The sequence below is a fragment of the Pelobates fuscus genome, chromosome 12, assembly GCF_036172605.1.
Source record: "Pelobates fuscus isolate aPelFus1 chromosome 12, aPelFus1.pri, whole genome shotgun sequence".
Lineage (NCBI taxonomy): Eukaryota > Metazoa > Chordata > Amphibia > Anura > Pelobatidae > Pelobates > Pelobates fuscus.
The window spans coordinates 111,630,299-111,648,798 of NC_086328.1; the positions used below are offsets into that span (position 1 = coordinate 111,630,299).

Consider the following 18,500-nt stretch of genomic DNA (forward strand, 5'->3'; position numbering starts at 1 on the left):
TTTCTTTAGTACTGGCATTTATATCGTGCCAACACATAGCACAACACTTTACCATTGTAATGAAGGAGATTAACAGGATACAAAAAAGACACAAACTATTGAAGCGTTAAACAGAGGTTATTGAGGACGCTACTTAAACAAGCTTGCAATCTGTGATATTTACACTAACACACGTTTCAGAAACAAATGCCGAAAGAGCTCGGCGTCGCGTACATCATTTTAGCCAAATCACGGATACTCGTGGTTAAGAATTTTATTAAAGTTCTACTACTGGTCTAGCCCTTTGGTCAAGCATTAGAGCTACGAGGAGCTAAATTCTGGGCAAATTATTTTTAGTTTTGATTCAAATTACAAATGGTTGATCATTTCTGTGGACCTTCTGCTATGCCATATCTACGTTTTAGCTTAAGGAAGGCAATTTGGGCTTGGCACAGACATTTTTTCCGTCATACTGCAGCTGTCTTTGAATTGCTCATCCCTAAGGAACGGTTGTGCCAATGTACTTAAAGGCTGCTAATTACACGATTAATCAGAGATGATTTTCTTCCAGAGCTGAGTTTTTGGAATCAGATACTCTTTGGTTTGAACTTTTTTTATAATTAGCAACATTTGGTGCATTTACAACACATTATTCGTTAAAATGTATCAGGCTGATTAAGAGACCATGTTAATGAACACTTGAAGTACATGGTTCAGCCAGACTGGATGCTGGCTGTTGTGTATCTGATTAATCTGTAAACCAATGCTGAAGGGTAAAGAAAAAGAAAAGGGTATTCTCAATATTTTGGCTAGTGTTGACGGTAACTATTCAACTTGGCAACCTGAACTCCTTAACAAGAAAGGGAAACGACCTCAATCCACACAGGTAAAATGAATAAAGCCTTTAAAATACTTTAAATTGTGATTGGGACATTTAGGGGGGGATGCTGGAACAACGCTGTGGCATTTCGTACTTTCACTAGCACTTCAGAGAATTGTGACAGTGACACTAATTACATTAAAGGGTCACTCCAGACCCCTAAGCAACTATAGCTTTATGAAAAAAGCTTGAGTTTTTTTTTTATTTTGAAAAAAGTGTAGATTTCAATAGAAATTGACTCTTTTATAAATTAATCTGGTTACACCTTTGTGGCTTTCAAGCAGACAACATGTCCTGTTACTTCCTGGTTTCGTTAGCACAATACAGCTGACTTTAAAGACTTCTCATTGAGCTGTATTGGGAAGTCTGTGATTGGACAGCCACAGAAAGTCTAGGCAGGATTAGAAGGGGAGAGCTTGTAAAGGCAGGAGAAAAAAGAACTGTAGGTTTTGCAAGCGGTTTTAGATATATCCCCAATGAAAACATAAATAATGAAAGGCATGCAAGTTTTTATTTGGGGTATATATACTAATTAGTGATTTTTATTTATTTTGTATTTGGGCAGTGGAATGTCCCTTTAAGATCACTTACAAACAGTATTGAAAATTACAGCATTTAATGCATATTACTTCTTGGTTATGGTGGTTTCTCCTTTGTTATATCCAAGCAGTTTTGTCAACAGCTTGATTTCTTGTCTGGGTTCCACCAGTTACTCCGCCGCACCGCTTCTCGCCAGCCAGCTCAGCAGCCAGCAGAGCATGTAGCTCAAAAGTTAGTATTTTTCCTTTCACTGCATACTCTCTAGTACAAAGAAGAATTATAAACCTGCCCTTCTTACTGAAACTGTGCTATTGCCTCTATTCGGGACTTGCTATGTTCCCACATGGCCTGGACACAAGAACACAAAATAGATGTGCAATGCACAGTTGATCAACGGCTCTGCGCACCAGACCAACTGTAAATGTGCAGCTATCTGACATATTCCTTCCAGAATCCAAGGCTGACCAACGTAAATGTTCTCAATTAATGATGTCACATTTGCAAGATTCATACTCTCTCCACAAGAGAATAATTCTAGCATCTAATCATGTGACCCATGGTAAGAATTGTGTTAATAGCAGTCTAATATATATATTTTTTGTTTGTTTGTTTTTGGTCCTTTACCCATTTAGATTTAGGGCCACACCTAAAAAAAAAAAAAAAACTTTTTTAAATCACCATCTTACCAGTAATGCCACACTAGCCAAAAAAAACTCCTCACTATAAAGTCATGAAGTCTGATGTTATTTTGTCAAATCAAATGCTTGTCATGTAGAAACATTATTGATCCACCAATCTAGTGCTTCTGTTTGAGAAGCAGAGCATTTCAGAGAAGCATTGGAAGCACACTCAGCGTCTAACGCAGTAATGGCTAACCTTGACACCATAAATTGTTTCTGGACTACATTTCCCATGATGTTCAGCTAGCTTTTAGAGTCTAAAAGCTAGCTGAGCATCATGGGAAATGTAGTCCAGAAACAATTTATGGTGTCAAGGTTAGCCATCACTGGTTTAACATCAGCATACTTTATAGACCAGATTAGATTTATTATTTTATTCCAAAGCCACTAAACAGCAGCTACTAAAGGTGTGCATATTATTAAATGGAAACGGCACTGCATTAGTTTGCAGAACTGCAAGGGCGGTATTTACCAACCAAAATCGCTACATTAAGTTTAAGTGATTTTGATGCTTATACTGTCCCTTTAAGTTGAAGGTCTTTGTTTCCACAGCAACAAAGAAACCTTGATTGTTTTGGGGGCTATACAACTGTTGTAGAAAAAAAAATAACATGTTCATTTTCTTTGCTAATGTTTTCAAGAGCTTGGTTTATGTTTTGTCTGGGTTAAACAATGGTTTTGAGTATTACGTTGCGCATACAATCGTACAATTCATGAACACTGCAACCTACAATTCTATTTACAAAAGCATCAAGGTTATCACTGGGTTAGACCAGACAAATCTGAAGACAAATCTGAAGACAAAACTTCAGAACAAAATGGTAAGATTCTACAGCACTGAAATCATGGTCTAAATTTTAAAATTCTCCAGTTAAATTCCAGCAATTCAAGGTTTAGTGAATAATCCAGCTATTGCTATTCCTTTCTGCCGATCTCCTAATTCACACTGATTATATGTTAATACTCATCTCACCTTTCTCTTGCCATTTTACGATTTTAATATTATTATTGTTTTGTTGTAAACAACATATTTTGTGCGGGCACAAACTATTAGAGCAAGAACCAGAATTTTTTATTGAGCCCTATATACAGGAAGCCATTGCAGGGACTGATAGAGGGGTTAGACGTGGGAGGTGAGGGCTGACAGGAAGATGAGCCTCGCCGCCGCATTCAGTATAGACTGCAATGGGGCAAGATGGGAGCACGTAAGACCAGTGAGAAGTGGATTGCAGTAGTCAAGGCGAGAGAGGACAGTGGCATGGACCAGCACCTTAGCCGCATCTGCGCGCATTGTTTTTAAGATGGAAACTGGACATGGGGGTTGAAGGAGAGGTCGGAGTCAAAGAGAACACCTAGGCAATGAGCCTACCTGGTGGAGCTGTTGGTAGCACCATTAATGTGGAGGGAGATAGAAACAGGAGTAGCAACACTTGAGGGAGGAAAGACCAGAAGTTCTGTTTTGGACAAGTTGAGCTTAAGGAAGTCGGCAGCCATCCAGTTAAAAATAGCAGAGAGGCAGTCAGATACACTATTCAAGAGGGGTAGGGAGAGGTCAGGGGAGGACAGATAGATTTGCATGTCATCCACATAGAAGTGATATTGGAAGGACCTGATGAGTTTACCAAGGGAGGCAGTATAGATCGAGAACAGTAGGGGACCAAGAACTGAACCTTGGGGGACACCAACAGAGAGAGGTTGTGAGAAAGAGCCAGAGAAAGAAGCGCTAAAAGAGCGCTGGGTGAGGTAGGAGGAGCACCAGGAGAGAGCAATATCTTGTAGACCGAGATTACGGAGGATGAGAAGAAGATGTTGATGATCAACAGTATCAAAAGCAGCAGAAAGGTCATGGAGAATTAGGATAGAGTAGTGACCATGAGATTTTGCAGCGAGTAGATCGTTTGATACTTTGGTCACAGCCGTTTCCACAGAGTGTTGAGCGCGGAAACCAGACTGAAGTGGGTCGAGAAGGGAACTCGACTCGAGGAAGTCTGTCAATCTCACATACACAAGTCTTTTAAGGATCTTGGACCCAAAAGGCAGTAGCGAGATAGGGCGTTAGTTGGGTGGGGAGTTAGGGTCAAGGTTGGGCTTTTTTAGAATCAGGGTTACGGTTGCATGTTTGAAGGGTAATGGAAATATGCCAGAAGAGAGGGAGAGATTGAGAATTTTAGTGAGAGGCAAAGCAAGAGAAAGAGACAGAGTATGGATGACACGCAAGGGAATAGACTCAAGGGAGCAGGTGGTGGGACGGGAGGACCGGATCAAATAAGAAACCTCTTCCACTGTAGCGGGTGCGAATGAGCATAGAACAGCAGAGGGAGTGAGGTTGGGGGGACGTATTGTAAGGGGAATGAGAGAGATGAGGGATCTCTTCCCTGATTGTAGAGATCTTGTCTGTGAAGTGAGTTGCAAAGTTTGTGGCAGCAAAGTAAGTAGGAGGAGGAGGAGGAGGAGGAGCAACAGGGTGAAGAAGAGAGTTAAAAGTGTGGAATAGTGGTTCGGGTTTGTGGGAAAGTGTGGTTATGAGGGTATTGAAGTAATTTACTTTTGCAGAGGAAAAAATCAAGCTGTAAGAGTGCAGCATAAATTTATAGCGGAGAAAGTCAGACGCACAGTGAGACTTCCTCCAGCAGCGTTCAGCAGTTCTGGAGCATTTTTGGAGGTATCGAGTCAGCTTGGTGTGCCAAGGTTGTAGTTGGGGGCGCTTGCTGCGTTTAAGTGTAGGGGGTGCCATAATGTCTAGTTGAGAAGAGAGGGTGGAATTGTAGAAGGAGATTGCACAGCTAGGGCAGGTGAGGTTTGCCTACACCACCTCCTTTACTGTTGTTGGGTCTGGGAGTATGGAAGAATTATAGCCCACTAAAACATAAAGAGGCAGGAGTAGCACTATCAGAGGGGGAAAGCCAGTTCTCTGTGAGTGCTAGTAGTGTGAGTTTGAGATGAAAAGGTCATGTATGGCTGTTGATTTCAGATTGCTGCGGGCATTCCAGAGTGCACATTGAATGTTGGCAAATGAGGGTAAAGGGCAGTGTATTGTGATTAGGTTTGTGTGGTTTCTGGTTGTCTATAAACAATATAGTTTATAAGTAGTGCATCTTTATTTGCTAAAAAATTTGCTAAAAAAAAAAATGACATTATTTAAAATTTAGATAGGTGTATGTAAAGGACTCGTGTGAGGCAGTAGGAAGAATCCCTCCCTCCTTGGTATGGATACGCTTAACTCTCGTCATAGAGATGCATTGATTCAATTACTATGGGAAAGCACTGTGATTGGCTGAGATCATCACTTCTGATGATGACAGCCAAGGAGGCGGCTTGGGGGCGAAGCCAGTGCCAGCAACCTACGCAGAACTGCAAATAAGGTAAGATTTTACTCTATTTTGTGGGTCAAAGGGGGCTAGATAGTGGTTTTAACACTATAGAGTTGGGAATAAATGTTTGCATTCCTGACCCTAAAGTTTTCCTTTAATAAGCCATGTTTTAATAGATTATAAAAGCTGATTATTCTTTAAATGGACTGAATGTCATTTGTTCTAATACCAAAGAAAAACACAGAAAGAGTTAATGTGTCCCCAGCATTCCATGCTAGTAAGAACATTCAGAACAGCGCAGTCAGGCTGCAAAGCTCACTGAAGCAGTATAATTCAATGTGCAGCACTGACCAGTGTGGATGTATTTTTAGTAATGAAATAGGTCAAGGCGTGCAGCATTGCAGACAGATAGATGAAGAGCCTTCCCATTCACTAAGGAGGGCATATTTCAGAATGTAGAATCTCTCTGGTAAAGAATCGGGGTAAGGATACTTTGTACACCACATGAACGGTAACAATGAATTTGTCATTTATAATCTCTGGCTTTCCTTGGAATAAACCATAGTAAATTCATTGTCAGTCCCATGTTTCTTTCTCCAAATGTGACCTAGAATTATGGATCTTACAGTCACAAAGGAGAAGGGTCATTATTAATAGCATTTAGCCTCATAAAACAATTTTAATACTATTTACCAATTAAAAATAGACATTAAAAAAAGTCATAACCAATATCTTAAGAAAAAGGTAAACACCACATTCAGATCCTCTATTAATAGTCAGGCTGCAAAATATAAAGTAATTCTCATGTAATTTAACTGAAAATTAGGTAATTCAATTTATGGGCAGATTTAATATGGAACAATTCTAATATTATTAAATAATACAAATCAGGTATTAAGGAGCTTGTCATCAAGGAATGCAACACTTTTTTTTTACTTTTTTTTTTGTATGAAAATTTAGAATTAGTTACAGGTAATGGAAAAACTAGTAAATACAGAAATGGCAATATAATTATGTCGATAAGAGTGACGAACATTCCGATACAGTTTAAAACTAAACGACATGCCTACTTAAAGTCTGTACGTAGCGTGGGAATAGTACGACATGGATTAGCACTGGCTAACCAGGCTCTTAATAAACACATTTCAATTGACTCTCCACTTGAATTTGATGTACATTAGTCTTATCCCATTTGATAGTGCTCCATTAATATAAGGTGGGTTTTTTGTTTTACTCAACTTTTGATGTTTCTAGACATTACCTATAGAATACATAACAGTTTTATTAATTTCATGCACGTGCAATCATAAAGATATATATATATCACATATTTACTATGACTAGAAACAGGGATAGGCAACCTTCAGCACTGCAGATATGGACTACATCCCCCAGAATGCTTTTACACATATAATACTGGGAAGAATCGTGGGAGATGTAGTCCAAAACATCTGGAGTGCCGAAGGTTGCCTATGTCTGGACTAGAATATGAATTTCTACAGGGTCTGTTTTAGAAGGTTACTTTTAAATGTGACAATTCTAGCACATTTTCCTTTTTACCATTAGTAACATCCTTCTTCATTTTCAATAAGTCCATGATGCTCAGGATAATATTACTTAGAGAGATTCCACGTGCATACCTTCCAACTGTCCCAGATCTGGAAGGACAGTCCCTGATTTGAAGATTTTTCTCCTGTCATACAGGACTTGGACAAGTTCCGCCAGAAGCGAGTGTTTCCAAAACGCTTTTTCCTGCAGAACTTCTTTTTGTGTTTTAATAGCTGTACATGACATCATATGTAGTTGTATGAATCTAAACAGCTACAAGGATGGATAATGGGAGCAAGCGTTTATTGGAAAATGCAAAGCATTCTCAGAAATGTAAAAGAAGCAACAGTACTGTTTGAGCAACTTAATTGCTAGAGGAGAGTCTAGTTCAGAAGATGAAAATCCTGGGTATTTGAAGCAAAAATTGAAAATTCAAAGATATCTTGTATATATGTTTGTTGAGAGTTAAAATATGAGAGTTAAAATTTAAACACAGATCTTTTTTTGTACAGAAAACTGGTCTATTTTCAGACAGATGCTAAACAAAGCACAGCTCCTTAAATTCTAAATAGAGACTTCTACATTGCTCAGAAACACCGTAAGAGTAAGAGAGACGCCAAGTACAGTTGATCTGTGAGACCCATGCAAGGTATAAAAGGTTAGAGTATTTCTAGAAATCTAAGCTTTCTATCAGAAGATCGTGCTTCAGCAATTAGATCAATACCAGTTCCCTGGATACTTTGGCATCTGACCTTGAAACTTCCATCTCGGGTTTCCTTACTGTGCCAAATTCTCATACACTAAATTACCCGACGCTATTTACAGCTGTGCTGGGGCTCTGCTTGCTCCCGTCAATCTGCACAGTTACAATTAAACACACTGCTTTGTACACTTAATTTTTAATTCTCTTATTCGCAATTTTGTTCCTTAACGGCACAGCATGTAACAAATATTGTTTGTGTTACCAGATTATTTCTTTTCATTTTTCAATGTTATTTTTAATGATATGCAGCAGGGGTGGCCGATAGTTGCATCTCCAGCTGTTGTAGAACTACCATGAGGCAGCCTTACTATGCATTGCAAAGCAATTCAGACTAACTGTAAATGTCAGAACAGTGCAGTGCAATCCGGTAAGGCAGTGAAAGGTCTAATTATTAAAAATGGATACATTGAAAACCAGGGTTAAATCTCAAAGACGGGATGATTTAGGATTCCATTTATTCTTACAAATCATATACGGAAGCAGGTATAACCAAAAAGGGAGTTTGCCATTATGCCATACTCCTTCCAACAACGCTGTCTTCTTTGGAATTGGTGGGGCAGGTTAATGGGCAAGGAGATGTCCACTTCCTATTCTATTAAATTCCACATAATATGTAAAAAAAAAAATATATATATATATATATAGCCCATCGTCTGTTACAAATCCCCAATGTCACCAGGGGAAATTAAGTCCATTGAACCCTAAATAGCCCCAGAACAATGCATTCCAGTGTCAGGTAAGAGAAATCAGTACGTGTTCAAAAATGTGTTTAGTTCATAAACAAATCGATTTGTACCAATCAAGAGCAATTTAATCAATACCCATCCATTTAGTTCCCAAACGGATCGATTAATTCAGGTGTGGATTAAAAGGCTTTTGATTCAGATTAATCGATTTGCTTATGGACGAAACAAAACATATGCAGGAATCGGTTCAAGACTGTGTGACACTGGAAATCTGCTCTGCACCCAGAGATGTTGAAAACTCTACCCCTCCATTCTATGAAACTAACCCTACTAATTTGCCTCCCTCCCCCCACTACTGAGAATCTGCCAATTAACTCTGGCAATTTGTACAAGAAAAGAAATGTTATAAATAACAAAATATCAGTTTCCGTCTGAAATAAGTCCACTGGCACAATGTGCTCATAAGCTCCTTGGCAGATATATTTGCACATTGTGCCAGAGGAAGTACAATATTTAAAGAAGCATGATGAATAAATAAAATTATGGGCCATTTATTCAGTACTGTCCTGATTTATTAAAAAAAAAAAAATTAGAAGTAACAGCAAGAAAGAGAGTAAACGAAATAAGAGACAAGAAAGGGAAGAGATAAGAAGGGACACCTCCTATTGCCCTAAAAATAACATTTTGATTATCATAATAAGTTGCTCACTAAAATGAAGGAACTACATTTTAGAGAGCCATTACATTTTTTTTATCACTTAAAATGAAGATAAAATGTTATTAAATATGTAAAACTTAAAGGAGCACTATAGGGTCAGGTACACAAACATGTATTCCTGACCCTATAGTGTTAAAACCACTATCTAGCCCCCTTGGCCTCCCTAAATATGGTAAAATCTTACTTATGTTCAAGTCTGAAGCTGCTGCCTCTGCCTGTGAACTTCCTCTGACATGATCAGAAGTGGTGGCCTGATCCAATCACAATGCTTCCCCATAGGATTGACTGTGACTGACAAGGAGGCAGTTCAGGGGCAGAGCCAACATGATTCTAACACAGCCCTGGCCAATCAGCATCTCCTCATAGAGATGAATTGAATCAATGAATCTCTATGAGGAATGTTCAGTGTCTGCATGCAGAGGGAGGAGACACTGAATATTAGGACGCTAAGGCAGCCATGACCCAGGAAGGATCTCTAACAGCTATTGGAGGAGTGGCCAGTGAAGTTATCACTAGGCTGTAATGTAAACACAGCATTTTATCTGAAAAGACAGTGTTTAAAGTAAAAAGCCTAAAGGTAATGATTCTACTCACCAGAAGAAATTCAATAAGCTGTAGTTGTTCTGGTGACTAAAGTGTCCCTTTAAACAGGAAATAGATCCAGCTTTAAACACACTGAGCCTCTCCATATTAATAAACAATGGGAGGTGTAAAATTTTGTCAGGGCCGAGTTCTTTAACATGGAGAGAGTGACAAATTAGGGATACAGTGTCCATACCTCAGAGTGTCTCTATTTAGTCCCAAATCTATTTGTCCCTCCTTTCTAGGAGCTGCATATTGTTGGTGTGTCACACAACAGAGCTCCACAGCAATAATACTCCCAGTAATGTGTATTTAAACTACAATAAATGTGTTTAGAAATCACTCTGTGTAAATACGATTCATTCTTCTCGTTCTAGAAAGCATTTAAGTTTTATAAATTGCTATTAGTAAGCCACCTAAATATTCTTACAACAGCCCTGTCCCTGGCCACACCCCTAACATTAAGGTGTGCCCCTTTGTTCATTTCAAATGTTGGTTGGGAAGTGTGTCTCTGGTAGTACACAGTGACTGGAAGAGGCCTATTTGAAGGCATACACTCTGCTAAGGAGTCACTGGGCAGTCAAGTTTAATGATGTTCCCACACTGTGCTTTATGTCCGCGTTCCTTTCATTTTCCCAGAAGTAGAACTTAAGACAAAAACAGGATGCCAGGAAATGGGGTACTTTGAGGGTACCAAACTGGTACTCTCCTGCTGCAACACTTATAACAGTACAGTATAATCTCCTCCAAATTAAGACAACAAGCCTCTCTTAACGATAATCCATAGTATGGTGTTTATCTCCGTTTTCTGCTGTTAATTATGTGACAGAGTGGCAGCACGGGCTGACCCTGGCATCATCAATGCCAACCCACACGTGACAGGTGACATAATGCTAACCTGTTCCTGACTTATATGATCCATCTGCCCATCATGACTAATGAACAAATGTCTGGGCACAGAACCAGCAACGTAGGATTCCAAGACTGATTTCCCCCTGGTTCTTAAGGGTTAAGCTGTCTAGGAGACTAGTAAGGTCCATATATTGATAGATCATATGTGCAATCTAATTGCCTGCAAAGACAGGTTCCATCTCAGTGAATGAATGTCAGGCCACACTATGCTGGTTGCCATGGTAGTAATCAATAGCGAAGTCTGCATTCTACTCAACACATGTTAATCACCGTTTGTCAAAATTCTTTGCTTCTTCCACTTTGCTCCTATTTTATGTGTGTGTTCTATATTTTACCTGGGCTCTCTAAGCTATTATCCTACATAAACAGATCATGCATGTCATCAATCAAGTTGCAATAAATTTAAAAGAACATGTTCAGTTGCTGGCAGAAAATCCAGCCTTTTATAAACCTTCTGTTATGTTTTAAGAGGTCTGTTTGGTGAGATCTTGGCGATTGCCTCCAAGCATGCTCAACTTGAATCCTTGATTCAAGAGCTCAGCTTTGTGACTTTCTAAAATTATCACCAGTTTCGAAACATAAATTTAACTTCATGAAAACTTTGCTATGCATTTTGTTTTAAGCATAAGCCCGTAGAAAGTTGTGTAGAAAACCATCACATCTCCCCTGCCTTTGATCTACACTGTATCTCTACTCATTTCGAGAGATCTAATGTTTAACCTTTCTTTTATTGTGCAGTCTGCTTAATTAAAACAAATTTTAACTCACGCTCTGTTAGTAGCCCGCTAGAATCTGGAAGAGCCTCCTGTGAATTAAGTTCAATTAACGAAGCAAAGATAAAAACTTCTAAAGTAAACACACTGTGCTACTGAATTGGCTTCGCTTTATCTGAATAATATTACACAGAGCTGAACCGGCTATGCTCTATCTGAATATTATCACCAACTAACAACACGCGGTAGGGATAGCTACAATATCATGAGCGCCCCACAAGGTCAATGTAGGAATATTTTAAAAGGGTAAAGGAACATAAAATTCTGACAAGTATAAAACATGATCTATTTTGCACTGCTTTGATGAGATTATGTTATTTCTTAGACAAACACCATATGGTACCTGGCTTTGTCTGTTTTTCTGACATCAGCACCCGATCTTGTCGGACAGGCTTCCTACTCTAATATTGAGAGGGTGTACTTTATTTTTTTATTGTGATGCCTGTCCCCGCATTGGGAGTTTGTAAGGGGACTTCAATGCTTGAGCAAAATGTGCAGACACACACATGGAGTTACGGACCATAAGAGCAGAAGGCCACCGAGAATTACACCATCGTATTCTGGATCACTTAATTAAAAATAAATAGTCAAATATTAAATCTGAAAACCTAAAAAGGTATCAAACAATACATTGCTTTAGTTTACATAAGAAGGATCTACCAAAAAAAGCTTGTTTATCCGAAAGTGTGATGGTCCAATACAAAAGGTATTACAAGATATTACGGTTATCTATTATTTTTAGCCAAACACAATTATCCAGAGAATTTAGTATCTTTTCTGACTTCGCTATACTCCAACTATGGCATTGATTTTAATATTTTTGGATAAGTTTTTTAAATGATTTCATATTTTTATATAACCTTTTAAAAGGGTTTCTTAAAAATATTAAAATATCAAAAAATATATTATATATAAGAATATATATCTATATTATAAAAATATCTTATAACATGTTAAATCATTTTAAAAAAATTACCAAAAAATAATCATTTGTTTGAAAAGCTTTACCATAAATATCAAATGGGGGCCGATATCTAAACCAGCTACTCAAAATAAGAAGTATGGGATAATTAGCCAGTAATTACCATTAAAAAGAAATAATTGAGACATTCACACCTGCTTTCATCGGTTTTCAATCTCTCCCCCATTCAGTCCAGCTGATCAAAGTCATTGATTGGTCGAACATAAATCTTTTTACTAGCGTAAAGCACACAGACTTTCCATTACTCCTGGCCGACCATAAACAAAGAGGTGGTTAATGGCGTGAGCAAAAAAAAAGGTCAAATTAATTTTATTTTAAATCATGTTTGAGGCTATTAAACTTCCCGATGAGTTAATTGTTTCAGGGAGCCATTCTTGACCTTCCATGAATAGTTCTGCTGAGAATTAGCTTTTTCTTCAGAGGGGGTTCTGTACATTTAACCCAGTAAAATCCAGGGTGGTGATCCACATTTTTTAAAAAAATGGTCCCTACTACTAATTTTGTGGGTCAGCAATGAACAGCAACATCTCAGACAAGCTTAAATTCAGAACAGCTTATTAGCAAGACGGTCAGGCTTATTCGCTAACGAGTGAATTGTGGGGAATTAAAAATGTAATATTTTAGGCCAAATTGGGAAAAGTCAGCTTCTTTTTCAGTACAACTATTTTGGCCTAAAATTGTATTTGAATACTCAAACAATTACACTCTATTGAACAACCCAGCTGACGACGTGTCAAGGGACACTGCCAAACACAAACCTACACAGCATCTTCTTCTCTTTTCTCTTCTAACAGGGTATGCAGTGCTGTAGTATAACAAAAATCTAGTATTCTCAGATTTCCACAATACTGACATGCATAGGTGTCGCTACAGGGGGGCAAGGGGAGGAGGGGGCAATTGCTCCTTCTGAGTTGTGCCTTGCTCGCCCATGTGCACCCCTGCCAAACTTAAAAGATATCCCTCATTGGCGAGGCAGCAACAATGCTCAGCAGGAGAAGGGAGAACTTGGTCTCAATCTTCCTACTGTACTAGAGCGTAACTGCGAATTACCACAACAATGCTCTGACTACAAAGCCCCTGTGCCAGCCATAAGGAGCTGTCTGCACTCACCCTATAGCACATTTCCCCCCTCTACCCAATAGAGCCTGTATTATCCCCTTAATGGTGGAATTTATATGTGCCCCCCAGTTTTGACTGTGGTATCTTATGTGCCTCCCATTGTTTGTAGAGTAGTCACTGCCGACAAGAAAGCTTTCTGTTATCAAAGGTAACACTTTTCCAACCATCTGATGTCTAAGGAAACGTTTAGTAAATTCTAAAGCATAAGAATGTTATATATTATTATTTATGAAGCACCAACAAATTCCATAGCGCTGTACAATAGGTGAACTAACAGACATGTATTTGCAACAAGACGATGTTGGACGCACAGGAACAGAGTGTATTGAGGGCCCTGCTCAAAAGAGCTTACATTCTAGAGAGAGTGGGGTAAACTGGGACAAGAAGTAAGCATAGGATGTATTTCGTGTACATGAAAAAAGTAGGTTACTGGAATAGGCTACAGTGAAGGGTTAGTTTTTCGGATGACATGGTTGCAGAAGAGGAAGCAGGGTGGGTTAACAAGGTGCGAGGTGGGAAACTATAAACAGTTTAATTGATAGGCTTTCCTACAGAAGTGAGGTTTTAGTGATCTTTTTAAGGAACTGAGACTGGGTGAGAGTCTAAAAGAGCAGGAAAGGGAGTTCCACAGAGACTATGCAGCCCTAGTGAAGTCTTGAAGGCAGGCGTCAGAGGTGTGAGTACGAACAGAGAACAGACGCAGTAAAAGATCTTATAACAGAACCTAACTAGTTTTTATTGGAACGAAAGAACATGGATACTTTCCTTATATTATTAACGGACTATAATTTAACAATAGGCACCAAAAATGTCTTTTACTGACCCAAACTACCATGCATATGTATATTTATATGTACATACAATTTGTGTGTGTCCTTTTTAATATTTGATACTATACATTTCTACAAGTCATTATTTATGACCTGCAGGAAAAGAGAGCTGCTGTTCAAAGGAGTCAGTGAAATCTTGAAAAAGCATTAAATACATTAAATGAGACTTACCGCATAAAGCTAAATTATGTTCAGATCCACAAGCAATCTGCAAAACAAGCATAAAAATATAAAAAATGGTTAATTACCAAACACGTGTTAATTTTCATGGAACGTTTTTTTCAACCATGCTATTTTAACCTGATTATATTAATTTACTTTACTTTTTACGTAAATTACCCCTATTGGCACTTTAATCATATATTGTTCTGGTTGATGTGTTAACCCTTTCTATATCTAAATGCGATGCAACTGCACGTCTTGTTATCTCTTTGGTATTTAAAGGATTATATTGTGTCTCATTGCAAACACGCATAGGGTTAAATGCAGTTAAATGGCTGGCAATAAAGGAGTTAAACATTATCACTTTACCAACAGTCAACCATTTTAATAAGAAAATGTCCTGCTAAAACGGCACGGGGAAAAGTGGGCCTTAATGTTTGGTTCATTTTTTCCATGCTAATCCCTATCCATCCCTAATCCCTATGTCATGCCCTGGCTACTGAAAGCTTCAGATGGCACCAACAGAACCATTTTCAGAAAAAGGGTTACCAAACGAACATAGTTTTGCATGACACATATGAATTCTGCATTCTGTGACAACAGGGCCTTAAAGTGTTGCCTGCCAGTATGAGAATGCAGGAGTGTTCTTGTATCCTAGAAAAGCAATGTGATATGGAAACCTCATTCGAAAATAACCGGACCAAAATGACAATTAGTGCAGAGGGGTTAGTTTACGCATTGTAACCACAGTGGCTATGGTGTTGGTAGCCCAGAGTACTCCATCCTGTTGGTTCAGTGTCTAACTGTTTTCAAACGCCCTTCCCTTGCTGTATTGTGAACATAGAATTTACATTTTGCATTAGCAATGCCAATTTGTCTATATCTAGATGGCACTGATAATATGAGCACATCAGCTGACCCTCTCGCAGACAGCTTCCCCCCTGGGTACACTGTCAGCTTACGCTCTCGGTATAACTACCATCCAGATGTGGACACAACTTGTAAATCTAAAGCGGAAGTGTCAATTCTACATTAGCCATACAGCAAGCTAGGGGCCTGGGATGGCCAAAGACGTATCCTGCAATAACATCCCGAGAAGTAGGTGAAATATTAGCAACATGGACTTTATGCAATCTCCGTTTGCAAACCTGCTTTACATTTAATATCAAAACGTGTAAAACATGTCAATATTGTTTATTTAATTTTCCATTTCTTACAGCGCTGTGATGTTTTGTTTTTTTTTGTTGTTTTTTTTTTTACAAAGAATGATAGATACAGGAGGCTAATGCTGCTAGTTTAAATGGTGGGTAATTCAAAATCATCCATAGATCTGGACAACCAGAGCGGTTCTGTAATTGAATTTATTTAAATCCTGTCTTTCTACCTTAGTGCATCCATTCGATATATACTATACTATATAGTTCTATAATTTTAGTACAATTTTGCTTTTCTTTGATAAACTTAACGCACACATACTGGATTACTGAACAAGACTTCTGGATTATTAATTCTTTATCTATTGCAACTATATTTTTTTGATTATTATATATATTTAGTTTTTCTTTTGCAAATGAAAGGTCCTCCCTTTATCTATAAGTAAGAATTCAGAAAGATTCAAAGGTTGGGTTATCATTTTATTCTTAGGGGGCGAGGTGGGTGTTGGCTATTAATTACATACATTAGTTTGTCTTGATTGTCTGGGGCCCATGTGCACACAGGTACGGGGGTTTGGGGTAAGTTTAATCACCTGTGGATCACGATCTACCAAATGGAGGTAGTGGGTGCAATTTGCCTCCTGCTACATGTGCTGACATTTTCGCTCTTGCGTCCTGACAAAGGTTACACCTTGCATTCTGCCCAGTATATTTCCCTAATCAGTATTGTTCGCTGCAAAAAACAGATAGACGTCTGACTGCCTATTCTTCCTTATGGAGAAGGGATATTCAAAACAGGAAAATAAAACAAAAATGGTGAGAGCACTCAATATAGAAAGATATTACCCACTTTGAGGATAACACTGAAAAAAACCAGAAAAATAATATAGGGTAATAACGTCAAATAAACCAAATTAAAAAAAATGGATTAAATGCACTCACATACACGGAGCCAATTGGAAGCTGGCTCAAGCTAAGCGCCTTTAACAGAAATATTCCTAAGGACTGGAACAAGAAATTTCTTGATGGGTATCTTCCCAGGGTTGATGCAAAAATCAGGAACGCAGGTTGAAAATTGCACACAAACTTTAATATAAACTAGCAAAAAAAAACGTAATAAAACAAACTATTAAAATAAGGAAAGTCCCATAAATATGGAAAATGTCCCAAAATGTCCTTAGGGTCCACCTTACGCATTTCGGCACAAAGCCTTCATCAGAGGTGCCTGTTCATTATTTTTTCACCGTGTGTTTTGTATCTTGTTTACTGTTTAAAAACAGGAAAATGAATTCCATGTTTTAAACAACCTGCAATAAATCACACACAGATAAGCTTGTTAAAATATTTAATATTATGTTTACTCATTTGAAAATAAAAGGTTCAGTGATCTGAAGTGGTTAGGGTTCTTTTTGTGCAGCATTTCACTGAGAAATACTGCACATAAACAGTTAAAGTCCTGTGCTGACGGAGATGGAACAAGAGGCTGGCTAATGTCATTTCTGTGCATGTTTTGCCATGATTTGTGAGCTGGCCACCGAGGACCATTGGCAGCACCCAATCTCCTTTCATGCCCCCTGCAGTGATGGGGGAGAGACATCCCAGAGGAGGATCAGACAGAGAAAACTTTGCCTCGGCGCGGGATAGAATGTTGAGTTTATTCCTTATTTCTTCCATTAGGGGATTGAGCCATCCCAGGATGCAAGCGTATTTTACAGTCAGATACAAGTATAGTTTATATCTATTTCTACAACACAGAGTTACGAAATGCAAAACCGAGTACACTCGAGGCTATACATTTCCTAGATATTCAGATATCACTGTGTTTAGATATATTGATTATGGTGTATAGATATATTGATTAATTTGTATGGATTACCATGTGTAACCATGTCATTTTTTTGTAGGGCACTTCCGCTACCAGAGCCATCATGTTTTTCTAGACACAGCGCATGATTACATGCTGATGGGTTGCAGATGAAAAGTGATGCCCTGCAGTATGACGCTTTTCATATGCTGCAGGAAGGAAATTCACTTAATCAGGTAGGTGTCCTACAGGCTTGATATCTTTCCACCCTGCAGCATTTGAACAGCAAATAAAGCACCTTAAAAGTTATTCACTAAACATTGGAGCCAACTAAATGGTAGAAATTAGGCTAAAAAGTAGGGACTGAAGCTGAGCTAGGGAATTTTTGCTAATCAGCTAATTTTGCCGTTGAGATTTTATTGGCTGCAATGTGGCGTTAGTGACTAAATGCTGTTTTAAGATGCTATGGCTCTGTGTATCCCAAAATTCTACTCTCCTGCATTTTGCTTGTTTCTAATTTGATTTCAATTTGCTTGAAAACACATTTTTTGTTTGTGTATTTAAATTTTAACATTTATCAGGTGCGGAGTGCCAAATTAAGAATCCACCGTGGGTACCAATCCTCTGGTCTGCGCCATGCTGCGGATGCAGCCATGTAATGTCAAGCTGTTTTGTTGTCAGCAGAAACAGACAAGGCGTTTCAGCTGTGAGGATGAAGAATGAGCTACAACATTTTTCCCAGCAGAAGAGACGACGAAAAGATTTCATTTTGACAGATCTCTGTACATCATTTGGCTCCCAGGCACAGAAGCTTGGCTATAGCACCCTCCTGAAATAACATTTCTTTCAAGCATTGCTATATTAAAATGCACAGAACACATCTACCGTGCCTGCATCCCCTCCTATGGCATAGGGAGAACGACTGGCTTCTCACTCCATATGGGTTGGGTAAAATGTCTCACCAATGAGACTGGGGTTTAATGGTCGCTTCCATGACAACAATAAAAAAAAAAAAAAGTATACGGATTCAGGAGGACACGGATGTTGGAAGAGATTTAAAGATGCCTGATGTCTGCA

At 38.6% G+C, this 18,500-nt stretch overlaps 1 protein-coding gene across 3 annotated transcripts in view; it reads right to left on the reverse strand.

The window, feature by feature from the left end:
- The window catches only part of SERGEF (secretion regulating guanine nucleotide exchange factor), a 265,437-nt gene that overhangs the window by 182,268 nt on the left and 64,669 nt on the right, over nt 1-18,500 (reverse strand). For 2 of the 3 annotated variants that reach the window (XM_063437926.1, XM_063437927.1), the window contains exon 10: nt 14,475-14,511. In XM_063437926.1, the coding sequence (XP_063293996.1) occupies nt 14,475-14,511 (37 nt within the window). Of the gene's footprint in view, nt 1-14,474; nt 14,512-17,495; nt 17,633-18,500 lie in introns of those variants that run through there. The other variant, XM_063437928.1, reaches the window with a different exon arrangement.